Here is a 27,594-nt window from a genome sequence, read left to right as displayed (position 1 = left end):
TTTTTGCTACAATTTGTTTGCCAATATTGGCTGCCATTGTTGTTCGCAATTTATGGTGGATTAACGCTCGGTTCCTGTGATAATTTGCAGCATCAATTAATTATGTTTATCATAATGGTAATCATTATTATTTTATATGCCTCGTTTGGGTATCGGTTTCGCAACAGTTTCGCTTCGCTTAAGTTCGGAAAATAAGGCTCATTTCACTCACTCACTCGCTCAATCAGCGTGGCAAAAGTAATTTTCATTTTCATTGAGTTACGGTCTCTCTGTGTCTCTCTGTGTCTCTGCCTCTTTGTGTCTTTGTGTTAATTATGTTCATGTATATATTATTGAAAAATAAAGTACTTTTGCTGTCACGACAATCAGCACGCGGCACTTGGCACTGGATCGCTGGTGTCTCTGGATCTCTCTGGGTCCCGCCTCAGGGCAGACATCTGTAATGTGTGTCGACCTTACATATTCATACATGTATTCATGTATGCAGTGTATATAGATTGGTAATCGGTATTCGGTGGTTAAATTGTATGCACGTTTATAAAATGGACCATTTAAGAAGTTTCTTTTGTTTTTTAGCGTTCGTTTTTCGTTTCGATTGGATTCGATTTTACCCATTTTGAAGTGCCTCATAAATATTTATGTTCCTTTTGCCATCATTTCAATACTTTTGTTCTTCTTTTTGTTTTCTGTTCTTTCCATTTATTATTATTTTCAGCTTGAGACACCCGATAAAGCTTTTGCGTCTGTCTGTAATCTCTATAATATATTCATATGCTAATGAGTACAAATTTTCATCCTAGCTTAATGAATGTGCTGTGAGTGTGTGGAAAATTTAAGGTGTGGCGATTGGCAGTGGGTTTTTCAGCATTTTCCACATTCCGTTAGTGCTCCCTGGAGCTGGGAGCTGGGCGTGTAAGTTTACATTTCTAATAGAGCTACGACAAAAGACTAGAAGAGATCTGACAAAAATTCTGAATTCGATTCACGTAACATGTAAGTGTGTTTGTGTGTGTGTGGGTTGGACTACTATAGTACCAAAATATAAGTTTTATAGGACCCAATTGGGGCTACATTCTACATAGATGCTACAGGCTACATCCTACACCGAGGTGGTGATTTGCTCCACAAACTGCACGGCGCCGGGTCGACAAAGGGACTGAGAACGCTTCAGACGGCATTGTGGATTGTTTCGCATTGTCTGGCAGGCACCTCCTACTGCTCCTCCTGCTCCTCCTGCTGCCGTTCCTGCTCCTTGGCTATGACGATGTGGCGTTCTCTGCAGCGAGGCATAGGCATGCGGCACGTAGATGAACTCACGAGTGGGACCTGCACCTGGACCTAGACCTGAACCGTGCCGGCAGTTACACTGCTGCGACATGGTGGATAAACCCTCTGGAACGCTGCGGCTGCGAGTAGAGTTCGCTCCTCCACCTCCACCGCCGCCTGCCAAGTGTGCTCCAGCCATGTGTCCTCCTCCGTAGTTGGTGGCTGTGGTGGTGGTGGTGCTGGGACTGCAGGTGCATATCAATGCCTGCCTGCCATCCTGGGATCTGCAAGAGGCAAAGTGTAACAATTTGAAGGTTTTAGGCAAAAGTGTCAACACATCGAAACAGCAGGCTATCAAGGGGGAGCCTCACAAGGCCACCATGCGAAGCCCGTTGCTAAATTGATTGTGTGTTCTTCTACGGCTTCGCTCTCGCCTGATTGCTCTCGATTGTCTTGCTCAACGGGAAATCTTTTAATTGGTTTTTGATTGTTTCGTTTCGTTTCGGTTTTGGATGCCTGAATTTGGGTACTTCCACCCATGAAGTATTGATTTTATCTAGAGTTTCTGCCTGGTAGAATTGTTAGACTTTTGGGAGTGGCATTTATCGATAATTAATCGGCACTCTATGCTCCCTCTGGAAGAATTTAATTCCGTTTTCTATGCCCAGCTCTGGTTGAGTGGTAATCATTTAGTTAAAGCGTTGCCCCACCCGCTTAATGTGCACTTTGATTTAGCAATCGACTGGCTACCAATACTCCAATACATTGCCAGCAGCTAAACACAGCTAAGACCCTTGGCAAAGGTTCACTGCACACCGGCGACTGTGGCCAGACAGCCAGTCAATGGAGAGGGTTCGGGTTGGGGTTGCTCATTGCTCTCCAGTGACCGGGACCGATTAGGCAGCCCATTCGTCAGACTACTACCACAGCTACTAGTGAGTAGTGGCCAGGCCAGTGGCTCTAATGTCAGTGTCTGTGTGTGTACTTACTTGTTGCTCTTGTGGCAGCCCAGCTCGTAGGTGCTGTGGAAGCTGCAGTAGAGTCCATCGCAGCAGTTGTGCTGCTGTATGAAGGACAGACTGCGCTGCAGACGCTTGCCCATACGTGCCCCAATGCTGCCCTGCCCCACCTCGTAGGCGCCGCCAGCACCGCGCACCTGCTGCATGTCCAGATTGTGGCAGCCAAGTTGCTGTGGATGCTGCTGCTGCTGAGGTGGACCAGTGCCATGTAAATGGGAATGGGAATGATGATGCTGCTGCTGTTGTTGCTGTTGCTGCTGCATGTGGCGTTGGCAATAGTTGGTGCTGGTCTGCAGATACGGATCCATTTGATTGAGACTAATGCAGCTGCGACTGAGGAGATCTGGTGCTGGATACTCCCCATAGCCATAGTCCATGTGCATGTGCGGGGTGGGCCGATGCTGTCGCGCCGAGGAGTGCCGCATTAGCATGGGAGTGGGCAGGTGTCCATTCAAATGTGCCTGTCCACCTCGATGCTGATGCTGGTGATGGTGCTGCTGGTGTTGCTGGTGGTTTTGGTGATGCTGCTGCTGGTGCTGCGGTTCACTGATAAAGAAGATTATGATGCCAGAGATGGCAGCAGCTGCGGAGCAAATGTAGTAACCCGCACGACCATACTTCAGGGAGTAGTCGTTGAGAAAGGAAGTCAATGGCACACTGATCAGCACAGGCACCGATTCCACACCGCGAATGAAACCTGAAAGAGAATACAATCAGAGTATAAGCAATGCAAATTGTTGAGGTATAAACTTCTGCCAAAGACAAAGCAATACAAAGATGTGTCATGAGCGACCAAAAAGCTGTGCAATAACGGGGGCGTTTTGTGTCCGGACAGATGGAGCGCGCGGGGTCTCAATTCTCTTTTCGCCTATGCTTCGTCACTGACCGAGACCTGCACGTCAATGCATGCACCAACGACGAACGCAGGTAGAAATCTCGACTTTCGAGCTTCAGCCCCGTCCCACAGTGGGCCATGTCAACTTTGAGTGCTCATATCTACTAAGCAAAAATTACACTCTCTGTTAGAAGCGCATATTCATAATTAATGTACAGGGCACTGATACAATTGACACTTATTTTCGGTTTGGTCACCACTGTGCCGCGCCAAAAACTTCAGCGCTGGTCAATGCATTGAGGAAGCTGAGTAGCATTTCAGAGGCGAAGGTCAGCATAAAAGAGAATTGAAAGTACTAGCAACGCGCGCAGGTACCTGAAGCGTCACACGCAAACTTAAAATGCATTTGATACTCATGCAAAATCTTTGTACTGTATATTCTTTGCTTCTTTCTACCCACCCCAAGCCTTGGAGAAGTGTTTAAGTTTGATGCGTTCCAGTGCCAAAATCTTCAGCGAGTACTGAAAGCCGCCCAGGCCTATGCCATATAGCCAGCTGAGTATGCACAGGCCCTTGTAGCCCATGACAAAGGATAGAAAGAGTATGGCCAGCGCCACAATTGATATGAAGAGCTAGGAAAAAGCCAATAAGAATTAAGATTTTCAATGGAAATGTTTTCTCTTTAAACACCCACCTGTGTGACAATTTTTGTGTTAATTACAAAGTGGCGGATCACAAAAACGCGACGCAGCAGAGCACCAGCTATAACCACACCCAGGGCCATGGAAATGCCCAGAAATGTTTGCAGTAGAACCAATTCCTGGACATCAGAGCCCTCCTTGGCGGCATTGAGAGCCTGCAAAAAGGAAGATTTAAACAAGGAACACAATAGAAATTATGGATTACTTACCATTAGGAACATGGGTGTATAAATGCCAAAGGAGGCCACACTGGAGGTCATTAATAAAATCTTAACTGTCACCGATTTCAGTGATGATATGTCCAAAAAAAGATATCTCGTGGGCGACTCCCCTCCGACTTCCTGGCTCAAAATCGGTTTCTTTTCCCTCATCTAAGTGGATGGAAAATTGATTTAAAGCGAAAACTTTATTGTATCCATGGAATTCGTGAGTTTTAATTTACCTTTTTGCGCTGATTCTTCAGATGCTGGATGGCCCGTCGCTGCGGGTGGTACAGGGAGGCGGGTCGATACATGAGGCCCATGAAGAAGCTGAGTGCCGTTAGGGCGGCCACAATCTGCAGGCCGAGGCGCCAGCCGGCCTTGCCCACGCCCTCCTTGAGGATGACGGAGAACAATGCGATGCCCACACCCTCACCGGACATGGCCACCATTTCGACGAATTGACGGCGACGCTTAAAGTAATTGCCGAGCATCACGGTGGATGCCTCACGCACCATGGCGACACCAATGCCAAAGACGATGCCTGCGAGGATTTAGTGGGGTGCGAGTTTCAGCATGGGCACTGTCCGGGCAAAGTTATTTATTTATACGCACCATAACTGAAAACAACCTGTCCAAATTCCGTGGCAAATGAGGTGAACAGTATGCCCAAAGGCATCACCAGTCCACCCACAATGGACAGCAAACGAATGGAACGCTTTCGGCACAGGGACACCACAAACGGTGTGGCCAGCATGGAAATTGACCAGCTCAGGGCGCCCAGGAGTTCTGTGGAGGGGCAGACACAAGCGGTGGAAAATTAAGCTTTTGAGTGATAATATTTTAAAGCAGAAAAGTCAACTTTGACGAAGGTCATTCTCCCGCAGCAGCAGGCAAACCAACGAGAATTAACACATTTTCAGGTGGCAGTGAAAAGTAATCTTTTGAGTCGTAATATCTCACCAGGGGAAACATTAAAATAAAAAGAAAACAATTTAAGAGTGTGAAAACTGTGGTCACAGCTCTTTGAAATTGATTCTAAGCTTTTAATTACTGCTTCGGGGTTGTGGGGATGTGTTTAATGTAATTAGAGCGCAAATGAAAAGGATTGTGTTGTCACACAGAATGTGAGAGATCTGCGTGTGAGTGTCTGGATTTAATTGCAGGAAAATGTATGCGCCATGGGAATACAAATGAAGTTGAAAAGCTGGAGAGCGGCACTCGTATGCTGTAAATTTAACTGATTTTTTAATGTCACATTTTGGTGTGCCAAACGTGTGCCACCATGGTAAAATTTCCAACAAGTTACAAACTTTTTAGTGGGTAAAAATGTTCAACTAGTTGCAACCGAAAAACGGACCAATGCTAAACGTTAAAATTGAATTAGCTTGAATTTCACAAAAGGTTATCTTTGTCTGTCTAATTTTTCAGCAAAAATGTATTCAATAAAGAACTTGTTTTGCTTTCACAGCATTTTTAAAGTGATTAAACTCGTATGTATCCACATGGCCATCTCAAAGGGCAGAATACAAAAGGAAATACAAGCAATAAAGACACGAAGACATGCCGATGGACATGAAAATGTATGTTAAAGGATGAACTTACACATCCTTCAGAGTACTTGTAATATTCTTGCCGTCGGAGTCAGTTAACACCGAGTGCCGACAGTGTTCTTACACCTTGTTCGACACTCAACACTCGGCTTTAAGACCGGATGTAAGCGAAATTCAAACAAATATTCATAGAGCACACAGCACACACACTGCACCACATCGAATATTACACAAAATATTTGCATTTTCAATATGCAGCGTAGAGGCAGGCACACAAACATTTTGATTGCTAGTCAGGGGAGTCGACAGGCTCAACTCCAACTCTGAAGAAACAAAGAAAATAACCAGAAAAACCAGGAAAATGCTGAGCAAAACTAGAAAATGACCAGCAAAACATGACAATCAACAACAGACTGCCATGGCCACTGATTACACACTCCCGATTAGGCCATGGCCATGTCACAGTTCTTAAGGGGAACGACAGAAACTCTGACCTGTGTGCTGGGACTTACCTATGCCACTGGTATTATGCAAATACTGTACGGCGTAGAACAACAGCAGGCCGTAGCTCAGCTGCAGTCCGGTGGTTAGAATGTGAACGAGAAAGGACACGCCGCAGATGATCCAGCCCCAGCCACCGTCGGGATAGAAATACTGCAAGCAGGAGAGAAAACCACAACAGAAAATACCAAAAAAAGAAAAAGAGAGAGAGACAAATGCCGGCAATTACAGTTTGACAAGCAGTGGTGAAAGAGGAGTGCCGGTGGGCGGTGCTCACCTGTCGGATGCGTGTGGTGTCCACACCCGTGCGCCGCAATGCCGGTATATTCCGATGCAGCATATGAAATTCCCGATCGGCGAGTGCCGGAAAAGCCGAATCCTCCTCGTCGGCAATGTGTGGCACCGGCAAATGGGTCGTGGTCGGTGCATGAATGGGCATGGACAGGGGCATGGTCATGGGCATGCCCATGGTTGGGTGGGAGTGGCCCTCATAGCCTAAAACAATCGAACCACTGATTAAATGACGGACAAAATGGCCACCGGGCTGGCCTCATTACTCACCAAAGTAGCAGCCGCCATTCGGCTTGTTTCTTTGTTGCATCTGCTGATGGTGCACCTGCTGCTGCTGCTGCTGCTGCTGTTGATACCAATTATCGCAGAGGCAATATTGTGGGGCATACTGATGATGCTGGTGATGTGGAGTGCCCGTGCTGGGATTGTACATATAACAGCAGCCATTCAAATTGGCACTCGCACCAGACCCGGGACCACCCCCATACCATCTAGGTGGCGGTGGGGCGGGCAATATGCCAGCGCCGCCATGTCGACTGCAGGCGACAGGATGCTGTGCCTGTCCCTGTGCCTGTCCCTGCTGATGCTGGTCAATCGTGGGCAATGTGGCATAGCTGCCAAAATTGTCACAATGCCGCTTGGCCGTTTGCAGAGGGAAGCGCGGCAGGGCGGCGGCGGCGGCACCAGCACCAGCTCCAGCTCCAGTGGCTGTGCCTCCAGCCTGGCAGTGTGACTGCATTTTTGCTTGCTGTTCGTGGAGCTCCTGGAGCTGTTCAGTGGACAGATTCGAGAGACGGGGACATGAAACCCACCAGGCCAATGGCTGATTATTGAAACGACACTCGGTGCACAAATAACGCGCGGGTGTGTGGTGGTGGAGTGCCTGTCCCTGTGCCTGTGCCTGTCCCTGTGTCGCCTCCTTGGTATCCTGTGGCTGCAGTTTCGGTTTCTGCTCTCGCTCGCTTTGCTCCGCCAGCTTCTTCGTTGTGTTCGTTGCGGACTTGTGGCCCTGTTTCGGTTGCGGATGCTCACAGCTCAGATTGTATCTTCGTCACAGCGCACATTTGTTGCACAGCACGGGACTCCTGTGCTTGGGCCTCACCAGACTCGAGTACTGTCTATCCTCCGCGTGTCCTTCCAGATGGTGGGGACAGGGCTGGGTGGCTGTTGCTGTTGCTGTTGCTGTGGGCAGCAATTGGGGACAGCTGCCGTATAGGGCTGATGAGGTATTCGATAAGCGGCGATAGTATGGTATCCTATGCTCCATATCATCGCCACCAGAGGCTGCTGCTGCTGTTGCTGCTGCTAAAGACCCGTAGGGATGATGTCCGCCTGCCCGCTGCTGCTGGCGTGCCGCTGGCACTGTGGCTGCTGGAAGGCAGGACGAGATGAGGCTCCGGTTATCTCTACTATCACTGCAGTTGCAATCACATGTACACTGGATGACCATTGTACTCCTTCCACCGCCGCTCCACTCGAAAAGCTTTTACTGGCTGTCTGTCTGTGTGTGTATCTGTGTGGGATGTCAACTTCAATGCATGCAGCGGGACATTATTTTCGAGGCTGAGGTCTCGGTTTCTGGTTTGTTTTTCTGGCAATGTTTTTGGGTTTTTCTGGTTGTCGTATTTCTAGGCAACAGCCAGCAGCCGACGAGTGCAACCATTTCGGGCCATCTCAAACATTTGTGCAGCCAAAAACTGAAATTGAAAAGCGAAATAGAGGTTAGAGCGGGGGGGCTTAGAGTTTGGGCTTTGGTTCCGTAAATAAATCAAATCAAAATCAATTTGTTTACCCTACCAGCCGGGAGCACACAAAACAAGAAGCATATGCAATGCATAATTCAATTTGCTGTTCAATTGCCTGTATTCCATGCCCTGCCACAACACGAGGCAAGAACCTTGCCGCAGCCCGCACACAAGCGGGGAGTGCGGAGCGGAGTGGAGTGGAGAGGCGTGTCGAGTGTGAAAAACGGATTAGACGAGTGCAATTCTGCGGTCACTCTGGCATAAGAATTAGAGCACAGCGCCCACCCCAAGGGTCGTTGTCAATGCAATTTTTAGTTCAATTTGATAAATATTTAAACCAAATTCCATGATGGCAATGTGCATAAAAAATATCTAACTTGCGTGTTTATTTTTCTGGAATTTATTGCTTCAATTATTCATAAATGGAATGTGCATAGTTAGGGCATAGCAAAAGTCCAACTGTAATTTCAGTTTGCTTTTAAGCCCCTCTCCCTTTTTGAAGTTTCGAAGGACCCTTATCAAAGTCAACCAATATGCAAAATGAATGTCCAAAATTTGGTATGGTTATTATGGGTTCTTGGCCATATAAATGTGGCCAATCATTTACGCATAAAATATTTTACCATACATCAATCTCAATAATTATTATTATTATTTCAATAAAACTCTTTTTTGGGTATTATTGCCATTTTAACGATTTTAAGCTGTAAGAGAGAATAAATGTTAACATTAAATGTGGAGAATAAATACGTCAAAAATCTGAGCATAATTTGCCCCATTTAAGCGGCATTAAAACTTAAATTCAGAGCACTCCAAATTACCTTTTTTTTACCAAGAACCAAAATCAAATTTAATGTGACAAGTTTAATATATAAAGTTCAAAGCATTTCCCAGAATGCAGTCTTGGTACCCAGGAAAACTCTCTCTCTCTCTGCAAAATCTATTAAGGAAAATATGTAGCTACATTCCTACGGATGCAGAAAATGCCTTTAGTGCCGGACACATGAGGGCAACACAAGATTTTGTGGGGCTGCTGGGAGAGATTTCGTTCCTTAAGAGCTTCTTCCTTTCTGCCATAAAAAGAGCAAAGCTGGAACAGAAAATTGCGTTAGTTATCTTCTAGTTTCTCTCTGCTCTCTCCTCTCTCTGTAAGCTTCACAAATCATTGGCACTTCTTTCACAGCATTTCGAAGCTTTCTTTCGGTATCATTAAATTGCTGAGAGCGTCGACAATTTCAAGAAGTTGCAATGAAACATCAAGTGTCGGACTGTCTGTCCCTCTGTTTGTGATTCTGTCGGAGTTTACCGTTACTTGATTGATTTATGTGTTTATCTTTTGACTATTTCTCCATTTGGGAAAGAGCGATGGCGGCGGAGGAGGAGGAGGCTGCGATGCTATCATTTAGATTAGTCCAATGTCCCATCGAGGAGCTATAAAAATGATAAATGATCTGCTCGGCAGAAGAAAAGCCAAGGGAAAATGCCAACGAAATGCCAACGAAAAGCGAAAGCCACAGTCACAGGAAAACTTGCATCAGAATTGCAGAAGGAGCAACTTTTGCTTGTAACTTGTGTAACCGTGTGGCAGGCAGCAGGCAGGCAGAAGGCAGGCAGTCAGGCAGCTTGCAGCATGTGGCAAGTGGCAGTATGCCGGTATGAACCGACGTTGGCCCAGTTATCCCCCGTTTTATGGCTGTGCACATAACGATTTAGCCAAAGAGAATTTTACAATGCACAGAGGCGCATTTAAATTGATTGTAAGCAAGTGGGAAGCAGAGGGAGTGGCCAGGGGGGAAGTGAAAGCGGAAGGCAGGAGCAGCAGCAGCAGCACCAGCCAGAAGAAAGGAAGAAAGGCTGCCAGGAAGCAGCCAGGAAGGACCACCAAAAGGATGGAACATCAATCAAAAAAACCTTGCTGCAATGGAGCTCCAGCCGGATGTAGCAGGATGTGGAGTGTAAGGTGCAAGTTCAGGCGATGCCATGACTACTACGAGTATTACCTGTGGAAACATAAAATTTAACAACAACAAGGAGCAAACAAGCAATCCATAACGATATCCTCGTCTATCCTTTTGCCGCCCGCTCTCCTTCTGTGGGAAAAACCCAAACGAAAATATTGCAAAAAAATATTTATTTCTCCTTTCTTCTTTTTTTTCTCCCCCATTCCTGGGGACGCTTTTTCCCCAGCATTTTGTGGCGCTTCCCTTTTGTTGTGGCGGCACGTGAACCCACTGGACCCTCCCACATAGCAATAATATCCTTTGGTGCCACATGCACACAGTCAGCAGTTTTGTGTTCTTTAAAATGCAATATTAAAATGTAAATGCCATAGGCTGCCCGCTGCCGGCTGTCGTCCGCGATGACGAGGACGATTTCAATATGGGCGTCCGCCCGAGTTCTTGTCCCAAATCCCGAACTCATGACCACACCCCCAGCCTGCCCCTGGCCTGCTGCTGCTTCTCCTGACAGTCGGCGGAGTGTTGACTTAACTGGTCATTGACTTCAGCAAACTGCAACTTTGTGCTGCAGTCGAAATGCCACACTGCGTTTCGTTGTTGTAAGACATTCGGCTATGGCTCGAGTGTCACAGAAATTGAACAGATTGAGACCAGCTATAAATAGTTATGGGACGCTGAACTGTCATACTGTGGAGGATTCAGGTCAACAATGCACTTGTTCAGCGAATGAATACTTAAATGGAAACGCTTATTTTGTCGCATTTGATTGGACAGCCATGGAAATGGGCAATTCAGGCTTAAGTGGTGACAGCTCAGCTGCTGATGGGTTAATTGAGAGCTGGATATGCTCGTATTTTGGGCTGGCTTGGGCCTAGGTACATTGTCATGTACTTAATCAAAATCAATAAGTAAGCTCAATCCTAGTTAAGTCACATTTATTGTGCCCACTGCCCACTGTACATACGCATTGCTACCTGCATAAGCTTACGCACGGCAGCGGTCGTTCTTTCGTCTATCTATCCCGCCTTCTTCGTACATGCACTTCTCCCGCGCTCTTTCTCTTTACCTCGCAGCAGCGTCTCGCAGCAGCAGCTTGAACTGTTCTTACGCTCTCCTTCTATCGCTTCTTACGCGCTCTCTCGCTTGCATTTGGGCACGAGTAATTCGTTCCGCTTGCCCGTAGTAATGCCAAAAGCTGGTGAAAAATCACGCTAGCTCAACACAAATCATTTATCCGATTTGAAACGTTCGCTTTGAAATTGTAGAATTTATTACAAAAAGCATTACAAATTCCCTCACTTTATAATTAATTTTGAGCGAACGCAGCTGTGCTGAAACGCACTGTACACACCCACACAAAGCTCAGCTGACTGGGTGTGCCTGTCTGTGTGTGTGTGCGGTTATGTCAAAAAAAGGCCAACTTTTATTTACAAAGGGCAGTGGCGGAGTGGAGAAGGAGAACGCGGGCGTGGACATGGACAACGTAGAAGGTGAGATTTAACTGGATCCTGGGTCACTCTCGGGGCTTACTCTGCTGATTAAACATATGCAACAACAGCCAGGACTCGAAAAAAAGTGCATAAAAAACCAGAAGCAAATGCGGTTCAGCCACATAAAATTTATTTAAACTTTTCTCGCTGACGTTTTTGCAACGGCAACCCCTTTGCCGGGCGGTTTGTCTACCCCTCCCAGTGGCAGATAATGGGTATCATATTACCTCGGGGCTCTACATTTTAGTTTTTTGCACTTTGCATTGTAATAAACACACGACAATATGCGACAACACCCCAGAATAACAGCAGCAGCAGCAGGAGCAGCAGCAACAGCATCCACAGGAGACAGCAAGAGGAGCAGCAACAGCAGCAGGAGTCGCAGGAGGGGCAGAATCAACACCCTTAAATAAAATGCGCGAAGCGAAAGAGATCATAAAACGACAAGAACTTTGTCGCAGTGTGGGGGAAGGCGGTTTCAGAAATGGTATTCCCCCATGGGAGCTGCAGCTTTAATGGTGTCGGAGCCACGGCTTATCAACTTCACGAATTAAAGGCAATTTAAGAGAGGATTGTGGAGGAATTATAGGAGCTGTCAGATAAATGGAACAGCTATGAACTGACAGAAAACAAATCTTGCAAATATAGTTTCCAAGCTAGGATTACACACAACTTACACTACATACTAGTATTCCCATTTGAGTTATCAACAAGTCCCCTAAGAGCACTTACAGACATGTTCCATTGAAGTTTCTCGACAACTTCCAGCGAAAAACTATCCGAACACCAACGAAATTGTTTGTCAGAACACAGCCAACGAATCGACTGAGGAGATGGCTTTACGTTTTCTTATTTTCTGTCCCGTTGTGTATGTAAAACTTTTACAGCCAAAAAGGATACGAATTTTGATGTGTTTTTGTTGCTGGAGCGGGGTGCGAGTATGTGTACAATTTTTGTTGGCAGTGTGTCCCCAGGGTGAAATCATTTTCAATGCAGCCCCCGGCAAAAGGATATATATTAATACTTTTTTCATTTAGACTTTGGCCAGACTTTCAACAAAAAAATATAAAAAATAAAAACTTTTCAACTTGACCATTTCTTGCCCACTTTTTGGAGCTGGTGTCTGGAACTTTGTGCTTGAATATTTTATGCAGAGAGCCAGAGCAGTCCCCTTTCATGAGCCGAAAGTGCTGGCTAATGGATTTATGTTTTTAGGCAAATACACGGAATTAAAACGTGTCCCCAATAAGCCCGGCCAGCAAGCCAGGCCAGACCAGGGCCATCCAAGCCAATTTGAAAGGGTCAATGCTCCATAAATAAAGCCAAAGCCAAAACCCAAAAGCCCCACCGAAAGTGTTCAGCCTTATCGAAAGGCCAACGAGCCATGAAACCCAGCTCAAAAATCCTATCACAAGCATAATTAGGTTTTTGCGAGTAAAACTCGCATATTATTTTCGATATACATTTTTAATGCTAACCTTGCGAAGACCTCAAAAATTAGCCACCGCCACGGAAAAACCCCTCTCCCCCCCGAAAAGCACTTGGGGCCAGGGCGCTTCCTGTCTGTCTGTGAGGCGTGAGGCCTCGGCATAAAGGAAAAAGTTAAGCCCTTCTTAGCTGAAAAATGACACTTCCGTGTATAAAGTTGTGTATGGCAAAAAGGGACTGAACGGAGCGGCAGGACGGAAGTCAAGCATCGTCTCGGCTCGTCTCGTCTTGGCACGGCCTAAAAACAATGAAAATTACAAGACGTCCGGGCAGGAGAGAGAGAGAGAGTTAGAGAGTTTTCCCAACAAATTTCCTGTCTCGTGTGCCCTGTGCCTGTGGCTGTGGGTTTTGCTTTATCAACATCAACGACAGACAGCAGACCGCGGGACAGGCGGAGGAGTAACGGAGGAGTAACCCACATAAACAATTTTATTATTGGCTTCTCAGCTTCCGACCGAAATAAAACACAAGAAAGAAATGGGTCTTAGCCCAGATTTGGGGCTTGCACATTCCACTCCACTCCACACCACACACTCGCATGTCGACCGGAGAATCGAATTAGCATGCAAAATCTTTTGTTTGACTAACAATGTGTCAAAGTGTGTGACGAGAGAGCGTTAGTCTTTGTCAGGCACGGACTCCCATCGATGCCGCAGTCAGAGTCGAAGTCAGAGTCGGAGTCGACATCGCCATTAAGGCATCCCCTGATAGATCCGCTGCGACAATCCCCAGACACCAAAAAGTGTCGTTTTGCCACAGTGCAGGCCACATGAATGGCAACACCACACACGCACTCACAACACAGCACACACGCACACACCCCTCCCAAGCCTCATCAATCTTGTCGTGAAAAATGTCGAGCAACAAAATATTTTACAAATTGATTTTACTTTTGGAAATGTGTTCCCAAAAAAAGTAAAAGTAGGTGGCAAAAAAAAGTACATTAAAATGTGGCACAAAAGTTCAGTGCTCGGAGAATTATGAATGACGCTTTCAGATGAATAATAAATGAGAACAAATAGAGTGGGGAAAACGACTGAAAGATACCCTAAAAATATGTTTCAGGAAAAGTTATTAGGGTTTTTTTCTAGAACAACAGAACTTGATTTAAGAGTTATTTATTTATCAAATAAACCAGCAAATGCCACAGACTTTACTCCATTTATTGGTATATATTTTCTCCACCCTGAACATACATTTTCCACGCATAAAATATACCCTTGTACACTCTTTTATGGCGTTATTATTCACTTGAGCACTGGCGTTGGTCCACTATTATTTTAGTCCATGTCGCCGACATCCTTTTAGTGTCCGAGTTTTTGTGTCCATCTCCCGTCTTGTGGCATATTTGTCATCCATCGTTGGAGGAGCTGGCTGGCCTGCCCTGGCCTGGCCTGCTTAATTAATGTTCGTTTGCTTTGGATGTGTTCCCCCTTCACTCTCAGTCTCTATCACTCTCTGTTGACCTTTTGGCAAATGCAAGTTGAGCCCAGTGTGTGGTATGGTGTGGTGTTGTGTGTGGCTGGGCCAAGTAGACTCAAAACGTTTGTGCTAAATTAGCAAATGACATAGTCAACATGGCCAACATAGAGAGCCAAAAGCAGAGCACAGAGAACAGAGCGGAGAACAGAACCAGGATGAAAGGCCTGCTAACCCACAAAAGTACGTGCAATGCCGTCAACAGTGTGTCCTACTCTCGCATCCCCTCCCTTTCTGGTGGCTGCCCGCTCTCCCCACTCTCTCTCTCTCTCTCTCTGCCCGCTCTCCCTGTAGTCTCCCGCCACCTATATCTTTTAGTGCTGACACAAAACATAATGCCGTCGGGCAATGCTCTTTTAAGCACGCAGCTTGAATGGCGCCCACTGGGGGAATGGAATGGAATGGAATGCGGCTGACAAGGCACAGTGGTACGTGGAACATGGAACGGGAATGCATGCAGATGAAACTGGAATTGTTTACGGTTATCAATTTATGCTTTTACTCATTTGCAAATATTAAAACAAGAATCAATTTCCTAACTGGTGCCACTGTGCCTTCCCCCCAGATAATTCCTAGCTGGGTGTCTAGCGAAAGTGCCTCAAACGGCGCATAACAATGATGATTATGTATATGTATATTTAGAGCGCGGAATTGTATATTATATATATCTATAGAGAGGAGACTACCGCCTCCCAGTTGCTGCTGCTGCTGTGTAGGTGCTGGGCCTCATCAAAATTGTGACAAAAAAAGAGAAAACCGACAAACAAACAAACAGCCAAACAAAAGTTAAACAAAGCGACTGGCAGGCAGGCAGTCCTCGAGTTTTACGCGGCTAATGAAAGGCATCACATCATGGGAGAGGAACTGACTGACTGACAGACAGACAGACAGACAGACAGCAGGTTTTAGGCCCCAGCCCACCCCCTATTTAAGCACTGTGGGTGGTTGGGCAGCCATAACCATTTTGGGCTGGTGGTTGCTGCACCCCTTGAAGCAGAACCATAAACGCCATGCTGATAACTTCTTTATGTCTGAGGCTAAGTAAAGACATTGCTGCCGTGGCTGCCGGAAGTAGCTGGGCCCCACAGCCCTGCCCTAAAATTATGCCAAGACAGCACAAAAAAAAAAAAAAAAAAAAAAGAAAACGAAGAAAATTACCCAAAGAAAATATATAAAATTATTTTAAATTGAAATTTCTGTTTATCTGGCGCAGGGAATCGTCGTCGAGCTGCGGACAGAGCCCCAAAAATCCTGCACATATTGTGGCCAGGTTCTCCACTTCCTGCCCTTCCCTCTCTGTGTGCCGTTTTTGGGGGTAATTCAATAAAGTGGAAAATGATGCTCGTCGTCAACGTAATTTGCTTTCGTGGTTTCCACAAATCTGCCAGCCAGCCAGCCAGCCAGCAAAGAGACAGCGAGAGGCGGCTCCTAATTGAGCGAAAGAGAGAGAGAGAGAGAGAGAGGGGTTCCCAGGGAGCGAAAGAGAGGGAAAGAAAGATGGTTGCTAGTACCAAAATAGAGATAACTTCTAATGGAGCGATGGCTTTTAATGTGAGAAGTGCAGACGACCCCGCAAGGAGCGATAGAAACACAGAGACAGCTTCTTAGTGGGGCGACTGGAAATAAAGAGGGAACCAAACCTCATTCTGAGCCACTTGAATGTCGGTTAATCGGTTCTTCATATCACATCAAACAGAAGGAAGTCCTAGGCAGCGGCAGACACAGACACAGACCGAGACCCAGAGACCTAAGTTGGCATCATCGTCAGCCTCATCATCAAGTGATAAGTGCGACCAGGCAGCAGGCAGCTGGAGGAGGCGGAGGCGGGGGTATGCCATATTTCATCACAGACTCACTTGGCTGTTAGTTTGGGCCTTCTATTCGGATCCTCCACTAAGCCAAAACTCGTCTCGTCTCGACTCGACTCAACGTGACGCTCATCTCATCATCATCATATGGCACACAAGTGGCAAGCGATGAGTTTTTGGAGGAGCAAGCGCCCGTGCCCGTGTCCGTACCCCCCGCCCAGGCAGGCGGCATGCAAACAACAACAGGCGCCACACAAAAGGAAAATGTGGGCAAAAAAGGAGGTTGTTGCATGTGAGGAGTGGGTGCGGGGGTGGAGGCATGGCCGGCTGGGATTGTGGAACGACCCCATTACGTGCCAAAGCACTAAAAACAAGCCACACGAGGAAGCGTCACCACAGCAGCAGATGCAAGAAGAGGAGCAGCAGAGATGAGGATGTTCCACCAGCAGTGGGCTGGGAGAGAAGTGGGGAGTCCTCCGCTGGCATGAACAAATATGAGAAGCGAGCGATGCTGCTCGTAAATTTTGTCATATTTTTAAGTTTATTTTTTTTGCCAATACCCTAACGCTGGGGGTAATATGATTTTGGGTGAAGGCAATCAATAGTCGATACACTTTCTGTCGCTGCTGAGAGTGTTTACAGCTCAAGATCGCAAGTAGAGTCCATAAAGAAGTTTGGATTTGATTAGTTGTAAAAAGAATTAGTCAAAAAGTAGGAGAATTCATTAGAACTCAAATGTTTATTACTTAGTAAAACTTTTAGAGGTTTGAGCTTCCACAGGCAACGATGAAGCGAAGGGAAACTGCTCAAAAATTGTTCTCCCATGTTTTCTGATCGATGAAATCTATAACCATTATCTACCCTAACTATCTGCGTTAGTATCTTGCGCCCTAGCTCTCCCCGTAAGTGTACCAAACCCATCGGCCTGCACAATCCTTTTACTTTCTTGGCTCAATTTTTGTCGTTTGTTTTTTGCACTTAAAGTTTTTTTTTTACGCTTTTCATTTTGTTGTTTCATCGCACATTTTCTTGTTAATGCGCCTGAGCTTATTTTTGTCGTTGTTGTGTGTATTTTTTATGATTTCCTCCTCCCCGTGTTGCTTTTTTGTTGGTTTTTAGCAGCCCATTAAAAAAATGCGAGCGCACGCACAGTTTGACATGCACTTTTAATCGATTACGGGAGACTGCAAAGCACACACTCACATTATGCATACGTGTATAAACACACTAACACCAACACTCGAAAAAGTAACGACAAAAAACTTCGTCACGAACAACGAAAATCAGAAAGTGCAGGCAAAAACGGGGAGAACAAAAAGCAACCCAAAAGCAAAATTGTTGCTGCAATTTTCTTGGCACACGATTTTCCATATTTATTATGAAGATACCCTGCAGTCATAGAAGTAAAGTTTTTCAAGTGATGAAATATAAATTAAGTGGTAAGAGAAATTGAATTTGAGCGACGCGTCGCCCACACAAGCCTTTACGGTTAAAAATCTCTCTAGGCGATCTGCTTTTCGCTCTATTCTAAATTCGCCCACTTCTAAATTCGCTCTCTTCTAAATTCGCTCTCGGTCGTTCTTGCTTTGTGTTCTGCTGTCATGATTGGAATTCCCGTTGCAGCGAATTCGCGCTGGCTCGTTTTTGTTTTGTGTGGGGATCGCAATTGGCAATTTCCTTTTATTTGTATTCATGCCAAATTAGAAATCCTTAAATGTCTCATAACTACCGCGGGGTAACTCCTAGTCGCTATTTTCTCTAAACTTAAAACATTCCTTTCATGGTTTCATTTTCTTCTCTCTTTGTTGTTTTTTTTTGGCACACTTGTAAGGAGCATAGCGATAAAAAGACCAAGAGTGGGAGAGAGAGAGCTAGTGTATGTGTGGTCGTGCCTGAGTGCCTCTCTGTGTGTGTCTGTGTTTGTCTTTTGGGGCCTTTTGCTGATGACTGCGCTGCGATTAAAGTTTATTTTTTGCTGCTTTAATTGAATAATAAATTAGGCGAATGGCACCCAAGCCCATGCGAAAATAATCACACAACTGCGAGTACAAAAAATGGAACACCAAAAGTTGGTCATACCCTAGGATTTTATCGGCACACGGCAGCGGGTCCTTAAACAAGACATTTTTCGTGTACCAATTTAAGATGTTGTAAGCGAACACCCACCAAGAGGTGGATTTGTAAGTGGTAAGCAGAGATACAAATTGAAAGGAAAGAAACTGCAAAGAAGAGGAACTTAAGCTTGTTGAGCTCTTGTAAGCGAACACCTTTGCTGGTTCAATAAATATATAAACTATGGATGCAGTTCCTGTCAGCGACAATCCACTCTGGCCAAGTGGCGTTTATTCCGTTGAAGCTTTTGATAAGTTGTAGAACGTTTTCTGCTCTTTAAAGGAGCGCAGTGGCTGAAAATCTCTTCGATTTCCTAAAGATTGACCAACATTTCACATCTAATAAAGACCAGCTGCCTGTTGTCTCTTTGTATTGCAGAATCATAAAAGTTTTTGGGCTACTTAAGTATTTTTTCATGTATTATTTTCTTGATATATTGATAATGGGACATGACAGGCAGACAGACGGACAGTTCGGGCAAAACTTTGAAGGTTTGTCCAGCACTGGACAGTTATCCAATAGTTTTCCAACAGCTCTCCAGCACTCCAGTAGTTTAAGCTGCAACTTTTCTAATTTCTATGATTTCCATTAAAATGTCTCCTCCCTGCCATGCACTTCCGCTCAGCTTTTGTTCTCTCTGTGACTCTCCCTCTCCCTCTCTCTCTTTATTGCAGCTTTATCATAAATGTATAATGCGTCCATTATTTTATTATTCTGCTTTAACATTGTGTGCAATTCCTTCAACAACTAAAAGAAAAACCTCTACAACAGGAGCAGCAGCAGCAGCAGCAGCAGAAGGGATGTATAATCAGGAGTTGGAGGAGTTTCTGGAGCTGCTTGCCGAGTAGCAGGCCTCAAAGAGCAATGAGGAATAATAAACAAATCAGGGAAAAGTTTTGCATGTTTATTTTGCCGTGCTTCGAGGCGGAAGAGGGAAAAATAAGAGCCCAAAGAAAAAACCATAAGAAGCAGCAGGAGAAGCCATCGAGGCAATGATAATTACAAAAACAGTCAACGAATGCACTTGATTAAATCAAAGTTTAACGAGAAATTTGCGTCACCAAAGCAAATGGATGGGGAGCAGAATTTGCAGTTATGTTGATCGATGTGGCAGCGTGGCTGCCTCCTGCTGCTGCTGCTGCTGCTGCTGCTGCTGCAGGCCTCCTTGCTTATGGCTGCACATTTGCCAGATACGAGATAGCTGACAGATACAAAATGCATAAGCTGCTCACAGTTTAATCGGTTTATGTGACAGCCAAGGGACAGGCACAGGCCAGAGGAGGCATCGGCTATGGGCTAGAAGTCACACAACGGACACGCTACTAAATCATAAAGGATTTGCAAGTTACGTCCCCTGCCAAGAGAGCTGTACATGAAAGGAAAAACTAGAAACTAAAAACTAAAAATAAAACGCTTTCCTCATCCCCTGCAGCATCAAGTGGCTGTCAATGCGTTTTGGGATGTGCTTAAGATAAGATGCAGTCCGGCCAGCAGCCACTGGCCATGGCCACAGGCAGAGCTCTGGCACTGTCAAAGTTTGCTGGGATTAAAGCCAAAAGCGGAATGGAGAAACCCATTGAGAAAACGCACCAAAGGACAATTAGGCAAAGGGTCTGTGGGGATGCCAGCAAAACCCTTGTGTGTGCGGTTTGTGCGGCTTGATTAAGAAGTTTTCGGGTTATAAATGATACAAGCTACAGCAAATTATTCAAACTAATTGGGTTTAAAGAGCGGGGCAGCGGGGATTCCTTTTGACTTTAAGCAGGATGCCTTGCAAATGTAAGGATTAAATGCTAAAGCTGCGATTTGAGCATTAATTATGAGTAATTTTAATTAGGCAAAGTGCAGGCTTCAATTGCAAACAATGAACATATTAATTCCATAAATATTTAATGGCCAAACTCGTCTCGGGATGCAGACAAAAGGTGTCGATTTCTGCTCCTTAATGTGCCAATAAGTTAACGGAATAAACAGACTTATCTTCCAGTCGATCTTCCTTTCAACAACAAAAAGAAACCCTCCACAGCATTACGAGCACAATCCAATACAACGAAGCAAAGTCCTTCGCTTAACTTCATTAACATATCTCCGAACAGCAGCGGCAAGTTGAACAATCTGAAAGTCGCGCAAAGTCCTCCCAAATGGGATGAAAGTCTTATTCAATGTCTCGTGAATTGTTCGTGAAAATATGCAAATTATCCACACTTTATACTGATGTCTCATCTAATTAGACTTTGCACGGCGAAACTTTTTGCGCCAGGGCAAAGCTGCCAGCAAATTGCCGCAAATTGGAAGACATTGTCGAAAGGTCAGGCAGCAGCAACTTTGACAACTTTGAGGGACTAAATCAATGTTTGCCCCGCACTCTCTCCCTTGGGTCACAACCTGGACCATGATATGCTCTTCGTGTGCCCTCCATTTTGAAAGATAGATCTTAATGTCTGACTAATCAATAAATAATTGCCAGCTGAAATATCCATTTCATTGGGAATCGTACGCAATCCATAGACAAATCCAAGTTAAGCCAATTGTAAACAAAAACCGAAAAACCCAAATGCCAAAAAGGTTTTCCAGTAAACCCAAACAAACGAAAACGAAATGAAATGAAATACTTTCGATTGACATATACGAATTTTCGTGATGGAATCCATTGTTTGTAGCAGGAGTCGTCGTCGTTCTCGTTGTGTGTGTGTGTGTGTGTGTTGTGTGTGTGGGGAAAAGCGAAAATAATGCATTTGTATGTGGGTGGGAGTCGACACAACTTCAGCACAAATTTAATATTGTAAATGGAAGTCCCAAAGAGCGCAGAAGAAGGGCAGAAACTCTGGCTACAGGAGAGGGGCAGAATCGAACCTGGAGTAGCACCAGGGGCATGCCACAGGAGCACTGTGTCAGCGTGAGTGCGTGGCCCAGGAGAGTGGAAAATTTCGTGTAAAGTGTCCTGGCACTTAACCGTACAATTGATTTTTGACAAATACGTTGCTGATGTTGCTTCTGTTGCCGCTGCCGCTGCTCACCTTCCGTTGTTTCGTGCCGCTGTTGTTGCCACAGCTGACGACAGAGTGTCAACAATGGCAAGGGGGGGGCTAACAAACGCGAAATCAAACTATGCAAATGAAGGCACCGCACCCTCACCCGCCCCGACCAATACACAATCAGCTTTAGCGCCTGACCCTTGACCCAGGCGTGACCCAAACGCACCACAGCACAAACAAGTGGGAATGTATTGTACATTCAAAGTAGAGCTAAGGACTAAGAGGTAGCCCATAGGATTGGTAAGAGGATTTCGAACCTAAGCGAAGATTTTTGTCTGAGAAATGTGTGACAAATATTTCTGCTTAGGTTTCAGAGCAAAGAATTAAATTAAAAAACTATTTTGTATCACTAAACTTTGCTCTCCACATACGACTACATTCTCTATATTTTTTGTAGTATTTCTCTCCATTTCTATGGCTCCCTTCATCCTCCCCGCTACCGTATACCATAAACGCATTAACCTTAATCAAAAGCGACTGCGTGCGAGGTGTTGGGCTGTCACTAAATGAAATAAATGTAAATTTCATAAATGAAGTAAGGAGACAGACACACAATTGGCAGATCGCTCTTCCCTGCTCATTGGCCTGGTCGCAGAGCCATGCCATCAATATATCATCAATATTAAAATGCAATTACAATCCACCAGCTGGCAGCGGGGTAATCGCATAAAAAATTAACCAACGAATTGTGCTAAACGATGGCCTCGCCTCGAATCTGCAGATACCTGGATTTTTCAGTCTCATTCAACGCAGTTCCGTGGGTTTGTTTGTCTCCTGGTTTTGCCACTGTTTTTCTCCTCGATACTGAAACATTTTCCTGTTGGTTTTGCAACATTTTTCTCATGATTTTCGTCCAGTTGTGTCCCGCTGTGTGCTCGCCTGAAAGTATGCTACGGATTCGTGCCACGGGAGAGTTGAGATGCTCCGACGGATTTTAGTGGCTTTGCTGTTGGCATTGCTGCGGCACAGACAGAGTTTGCTCAACATTTATGCGGGGAGCAGACTCCATTTTGGTTAGTTATACTAGAATTGTGGGCTAGTCAGCCACAAAACTAAGAGCAACTCGGTTGTTAATTAAATTTTCATATCTGAGGATCTCTTTAGCTCACAACACACTTGTCCGACATGAAAATACAGCCAAATTATTCAGTTTCCATATATGAAAATGCATATTCTTGGAGAGCTTTAACGTGAGAGTGATTTTCCCTTAAAGAAAATTCAATTATCCATGTGTCAGAAACAACTTTTGGCGCAATTTACAAAACGCTCGACGCTTCCACAACTTCATACTGAAGCTGAAGGGTGGAAATAAATCAACGGCGCCAAACAATATTACAATTTTACAGCTGTCCGCCTAGCAGAAATATTCGAGGCGGTAGGCAGAAGAAAAAGAGCTTCAATTTTACATAAGAGCATCTGAAAATCCAATACACAAAGCCTCGCAAATGGCATACAAATTCCGAAAAACTAAGGCAACTTTTTGGGTAACAAAACTCACATACAACTCCATAGGAAAGGTCAGCTTTGGACGCTCTCCACAAACTATTCTTTTCCCAAAAGTGGTTTTTGCTCCACTCCACTGCGAGTCCACATAATGGCCACTCGCAGATAAAGCAAATGCTTCTGATCCTTGAATGTTTATACAAATTTATGGGGAAACTAAAGATTAAACAGCACTACACATAAAACTGTTGCACTTTCAAAATGTGTGTCCCCCCCGTGTTAAGGTGAATTTATGGTTGAAACTTAATATCACAGCATCATAGCGAAAACCCCTACGAAACACCATTAATTCAAAGTCTTTACGACTGGCGCAATTTAACTATCTTTCGGTATTATAAATTAGAGTAAATCCAAAGCCACAGAACATGGAAATTTGTGTCACTTTTATGCAGTAAAATCATTTACAGGCATCATAATATAATTATTTATATAATTTGTATTATTTCAAGTTGAAATACTCCATCAAAAAGTGTCTGCATTTGGTTAATAAATAAACCAAATTATGCGCTAACCATAAATTTGATTATTTTCGAAAGATAATTATGCTGCAGGCAACATTTGAAAAGGAAACATAATACGCTTTGTTCTAGTTACTTTTTTCGGTAAATGAATGGAAAATACACAACTTCAGCAGCTACAAAAATGTGTATAAATTGAGTGAAGAATGTAGTCCAAAAATTTGTATAAATTTAAGGAGCATAGCTGGAAAAATGTAAATATATTTTTGAAAGATTTAAGGAGCAACATACCATAACAAGCGACAGCTAAAATTGTGCAAATTGAAGGTAGGATCAGTAAAATATGCTAAACCTTTAAAATTAACATAAATTGAAGCATCAGCACAGGGAATTGAACGTTTAAATAAACCCAATATGCCAGCTCTCATAGTTTTGTGTATAAATTTGCCAAATGAACATCAAACACGCCACAGATACAGATACGAATGCACAGAATAAACAGAAACAGAAACAGATGTCAAGTGTCAAATTGCGAAAACGATTCATTAGTTTGGTTCAGCGATACGTTATGGCAGTTTTCAGTTTCTGTAACAGTTTCGCATGACCAATCGATAGATAAAGCCTATCCCCCCCCGAAAACCGCAGAGAGGTGAGATACCCCGTAACGAACCGACCGCAGGTTCCAGTTACAATTACAATTACCTTTGGCAGGTTCGCCGTTCGACAATTCGCTTCAATATTTGTCAGGGAAAATGGTCATTAATATTGCAGGACGGGTTCAAGTGGTGCAGTGGCAGCGTCAACAGCTACAGCGGTGAGTGGCCAGAGTTGTGGCTAATAATAAAGAGTTCCAAAAATAAAAGCCACTGCCACCGGGCTCACACTTAATCTAGTTGGGGGACCCCAGAGCCAGCAGTTGAAGCTGCAGATGAAGCTACTTCAGCTCTAGCACTTTGTCGACTCTCTCGCTCTCGCACTCTCTCCCTCTCTCTCTCCACTCTCTGTGTTTCTCCATCAAATCTTTCCCCAGACCTCTCACTAGAGCTTATGTATAATGCATGGCACCAGTCCGTAGTCCCTGTCCCCTGGTCCATGGCCCATGGCTGAGTTGTAAACGTAACCAGGCAACGGGCAACGCAGACTGGTCTTAATCGAAGGAGGAGTACCAGTGCCAGTGCCAGTGCCAGCGCCAGCGACAGTTGGAAAACCTGAGCGTCCACGGGGGGCACACAAAAACTGTCAGCGTCATCGCTGGATGTCGGCCCGGCACACTTGGCTTTTAATATTCAAAATAGGAAAATTGGCAAAACCCAAGCGGTCCAGCAAAACACACACACACACAAGAAAACCAACCTAAAATCGCCGAATGCACAGAAATAACATCATCATACTGGGAGGAAAATGCCGCCGCCGCCGTCAGTCGTTGCTTGGAGCACAAGGAATTTATATTTATATTTATATTTTGCTACGAGACGCGAGTTTTCTTTGTGAATTTGTTTCTTTATTTATTTTGCGCTTCTTTTGGGGGCTGGATTGATGGACAATTGTCGGCCGAAATTGTCCCAAAAATACACAAAAGACTGAGTGCCACACGGAAATTGACGGAGCCACCGAAACGAACGAACCGAATGACGCCGAGCCGCCGACGCTGGTGTGTTCCGGAGGAGAAACGGAGGAGACTTACACGTCGCGCAGTCGAAATTCAACTAAAATGCTTGAAAACTCCGGACAGGCAGAAAGGCAGAGTCAGGCATTGGCATCGGCAGCGGCATCAAGCAGGCCGGTGGCAGGCAACAGCCAACAGCCAGCAGACCAGGCCGTGGCAGAGGCAAATACAAGAGACCAGAGACCCAGACCAGACCGGCAACACAGAGTCAGAGTCAGCGTCAGTCAGAGTGGCAGAGACATCCCGTACCCCCGTTAACTGGAGAGGCACAGAGAGAGAGCGAGCGACAGAGACATGAGACTTTCTTTCTTTCCTTTTTGCGGAGCAATGCAAAATAGTCAAATAGCCTCAGAGAAATGTAGCCCCAAATGGAGAGAGAGAGCGAGGCAGAGAGCAAGCTTCATTGAGGAATTTCAATTGTAGGAGAAGAGCGACACAAAGAGAGAGCTTTTTCCAGCGCCACCACCACCAACTCTCACCGCGCAAACGAAAAGAAAAACTGGAAAACTCTGCACAAATTTTGTCGGCAAAAATATAGTAACGCTTTTTTGTTGTTCATGTTTTATAGTTGCTCCCCCACAACATTCCAGCGAGAGAGCCGCGGCAGCAGCCAAGAGTCACAAGATTACAATATAATTGTACCACGAGGCATGCACCCTAGACATGCCACAGACCGAAGGCGCACGCACCGCACCACCACCACCACCACTATCCTCCTCGAGCATAATTTCCTTTGGTCTTGTAATTGAAATTTCATGGATTATTACATTCCCAGACATTCATTGAAACTCCGAAAAAACTTTTTTTGGACAAAACTATTGAAACATTTTTGGAAGCGCAAAGTGGATGACAGCCACCCAGCCACCCATGTCTCATCCTACGGCAAACCAACTGTTGATCGAAGTGCCCCGAGGGTGCAACTTTTGGATTGAATGGATGGATGAATTCCCCCATAGCTTAGCATGGGAATTTTGCGGTTTGCTCTGAGTATGGGTCTGGGTGGGCTTTGAAAGGGCTGTAGCTCTGGCTCTGGCTCTGGTTAATGAAGCGCTTTATTGGCCCACAGCCAACGGCCGAAAGAGGTGAATGGAGTCTCTCGGACTTGGCTCGGACTCACTTCCACTTGGTTGGGTCTCCCCTCCCCGCCCCATCGATGTGCGCACTGTGGAAGGTCAGGCCCTCGGGGGGCGAGCGTTTCTTTCGCTTTTTTGTGTGTTGTGTGTTGCCGTCTAGAGAGCTTGGGACCGTTTGAGTTGATATTGCAATAGCAAATTTTGGTAATGAAATCGAAACAAATACCGAAAGTGGTCATAAAGCGGCTCCCCAAACGCCAGCTGGAGTCGCATATTAAGCAGTACAATCCAGTCCACTGTGGAGGAGGTTTAACAATGTAATACTTGCTCTGTGGCAGAGCAAGCAATACTCTCTGGCAGCAGTTGGTGGAAGATTGTGTGGCTTAAGCGAATGCTAAAGGTCAGATGGTATCGGGGTCTATGATTGCCAGCCCTTAAACACTTGGTGTGTAGCGGTTCGAGACACTAACACTTGTCTGCAGACTTTTTGGATGTTTAAATATTTCATTAAAGCTTGAAACAAAATTTTGACAGAAGGGAGAAGTTATGAATAAAGTTTTCTAAGATAAAATTACTCGAAAGTATATTTTTTCTAATAATCCAGGCAGTTTTTCAGAACACTGTTTGGTTACGCAGCCAATTTTTAGCTATTAATCTAGCCAGAGTAAATCCAAATCATAGTTCGTCACTTGCGCAGCCCACTGTAATCCCCCTTTGTCATTTACATATCTACATACATCCACATATGTACATACATATTTATATATGTATGCACATACTCCCGCACGGCATCAGATTTTTGCAGCCGCTATCTCGCGTCTTGATCTCGCACCTTTCTTGCTCTCCTTCGCTTTCGCAATCACACTCTCGATCTGTCGCTCTCTCGCTTGCATTAGGGCACGGGCAATGCAGCCCGCCTTCCATTTACGGTTATCTTCACCTAGCACTTATCTTCTCATCGTTTGCACACAGTCTTCAACCCACCCCCGCGTCATCGCTCAACTTTGTCTTGCATCGATCTCGTCTTGCTCTCTACACTACACTAAAATAAACTTCGCACACCTTCTCTTCATTTTGGTGTTCAATAGATTTCTTTATTGCAATTTCTTGTATTTTCTGAAATTCATTCATATATGTATAGTGTATATATATATGCTCAATTATATATAAATGTATATAATTAATTTAATTTGTTTGTTCATGAATTATTGAGAGAACAATTTTGTTTGTTGTTTGTTTAGTTCAAATAGTATACAATTTTGCTTAACTATACAATAATTAAAAAACAGTTTTTCAAACTCAAACGCGATAGAGAACGGGAAACCAAAGGAACCAAAACCAAAATGATATAAACAATTGTTTAGATTGTTTCATTTAAATAGCTTGCAATAAATTTAATTTAAATTTAGTTAT

The 27,594-nt window shown here is 44.8% G+C and overlaps 2 protein-coding genes across 2 annotated transcripts; both read right to left on the bottom strand.

Annotated features, from left to right (window-relative positions):
- Positions 1 to 7,417, bottom strand: LOC117901403 (the record flags this gene model as incomplete). The annotated part of the gene is made up of 10 exons (XM_034812137.1): positions 1 to 1,550; positions 2,256 to 2,982; positions 3,581 to 3,752; positions 3,815 to 3,976; positions 4,031 to 4,192; positions 4,264 to 4,565; positions 4,637 to 4,810; positions 6,087 to 6,228; positions 6,353 to 6,570; positions 6,637 to 7,417. Coding segments are annotated over 10 exons (3,291 nt in total), but the record flags the coding sequence as incomplete, so codon positions are not given.
- Positions 7,396 to 25,129, bottom strand: LOC117901660. Its single transcript, XM_034812499.1, has 2 exons — positions 24,796 to 25,129; positions 7,396 to 8,063 (listed from the first exon to the last, which is right to left on the bottom strand). The coding sequence occupies exon 2, from the start codon at positions 7,814 to 7,816 to the stop codon at positions 7,418 to 7,420; it is 399 nt and encodes a 132-aa protein (XP_034668390.1). The 5' UTR covers positions 7,817 to 8,063; positions 24,796 to 25,129; the 3' UTR covers positions 7,396 to 7,417.
- Between the last annotated feature and the right edge of the window lie 2,465 nt (positions 25,130 to 27,594).

This window comes from Drosophila subobscura, chromosome U (genome assembly GCF_008121235.1).
Source record: "Drosophila subobscura isolate 14011-0131.10 chromosome U, UCBerk_Dsub_1.0, whole genome shotgun sequence".
Taxonomy (NCBI): domain Eukaryota; kingdom Metazoa; phylum Arthropoda; class Insecta; order Diptera; family Drosophilidae; genus Drosophila; species Drosophila subobscura.
This window is presented reverse-complemented; position numbering and strand designations above follow the sequence as displayed.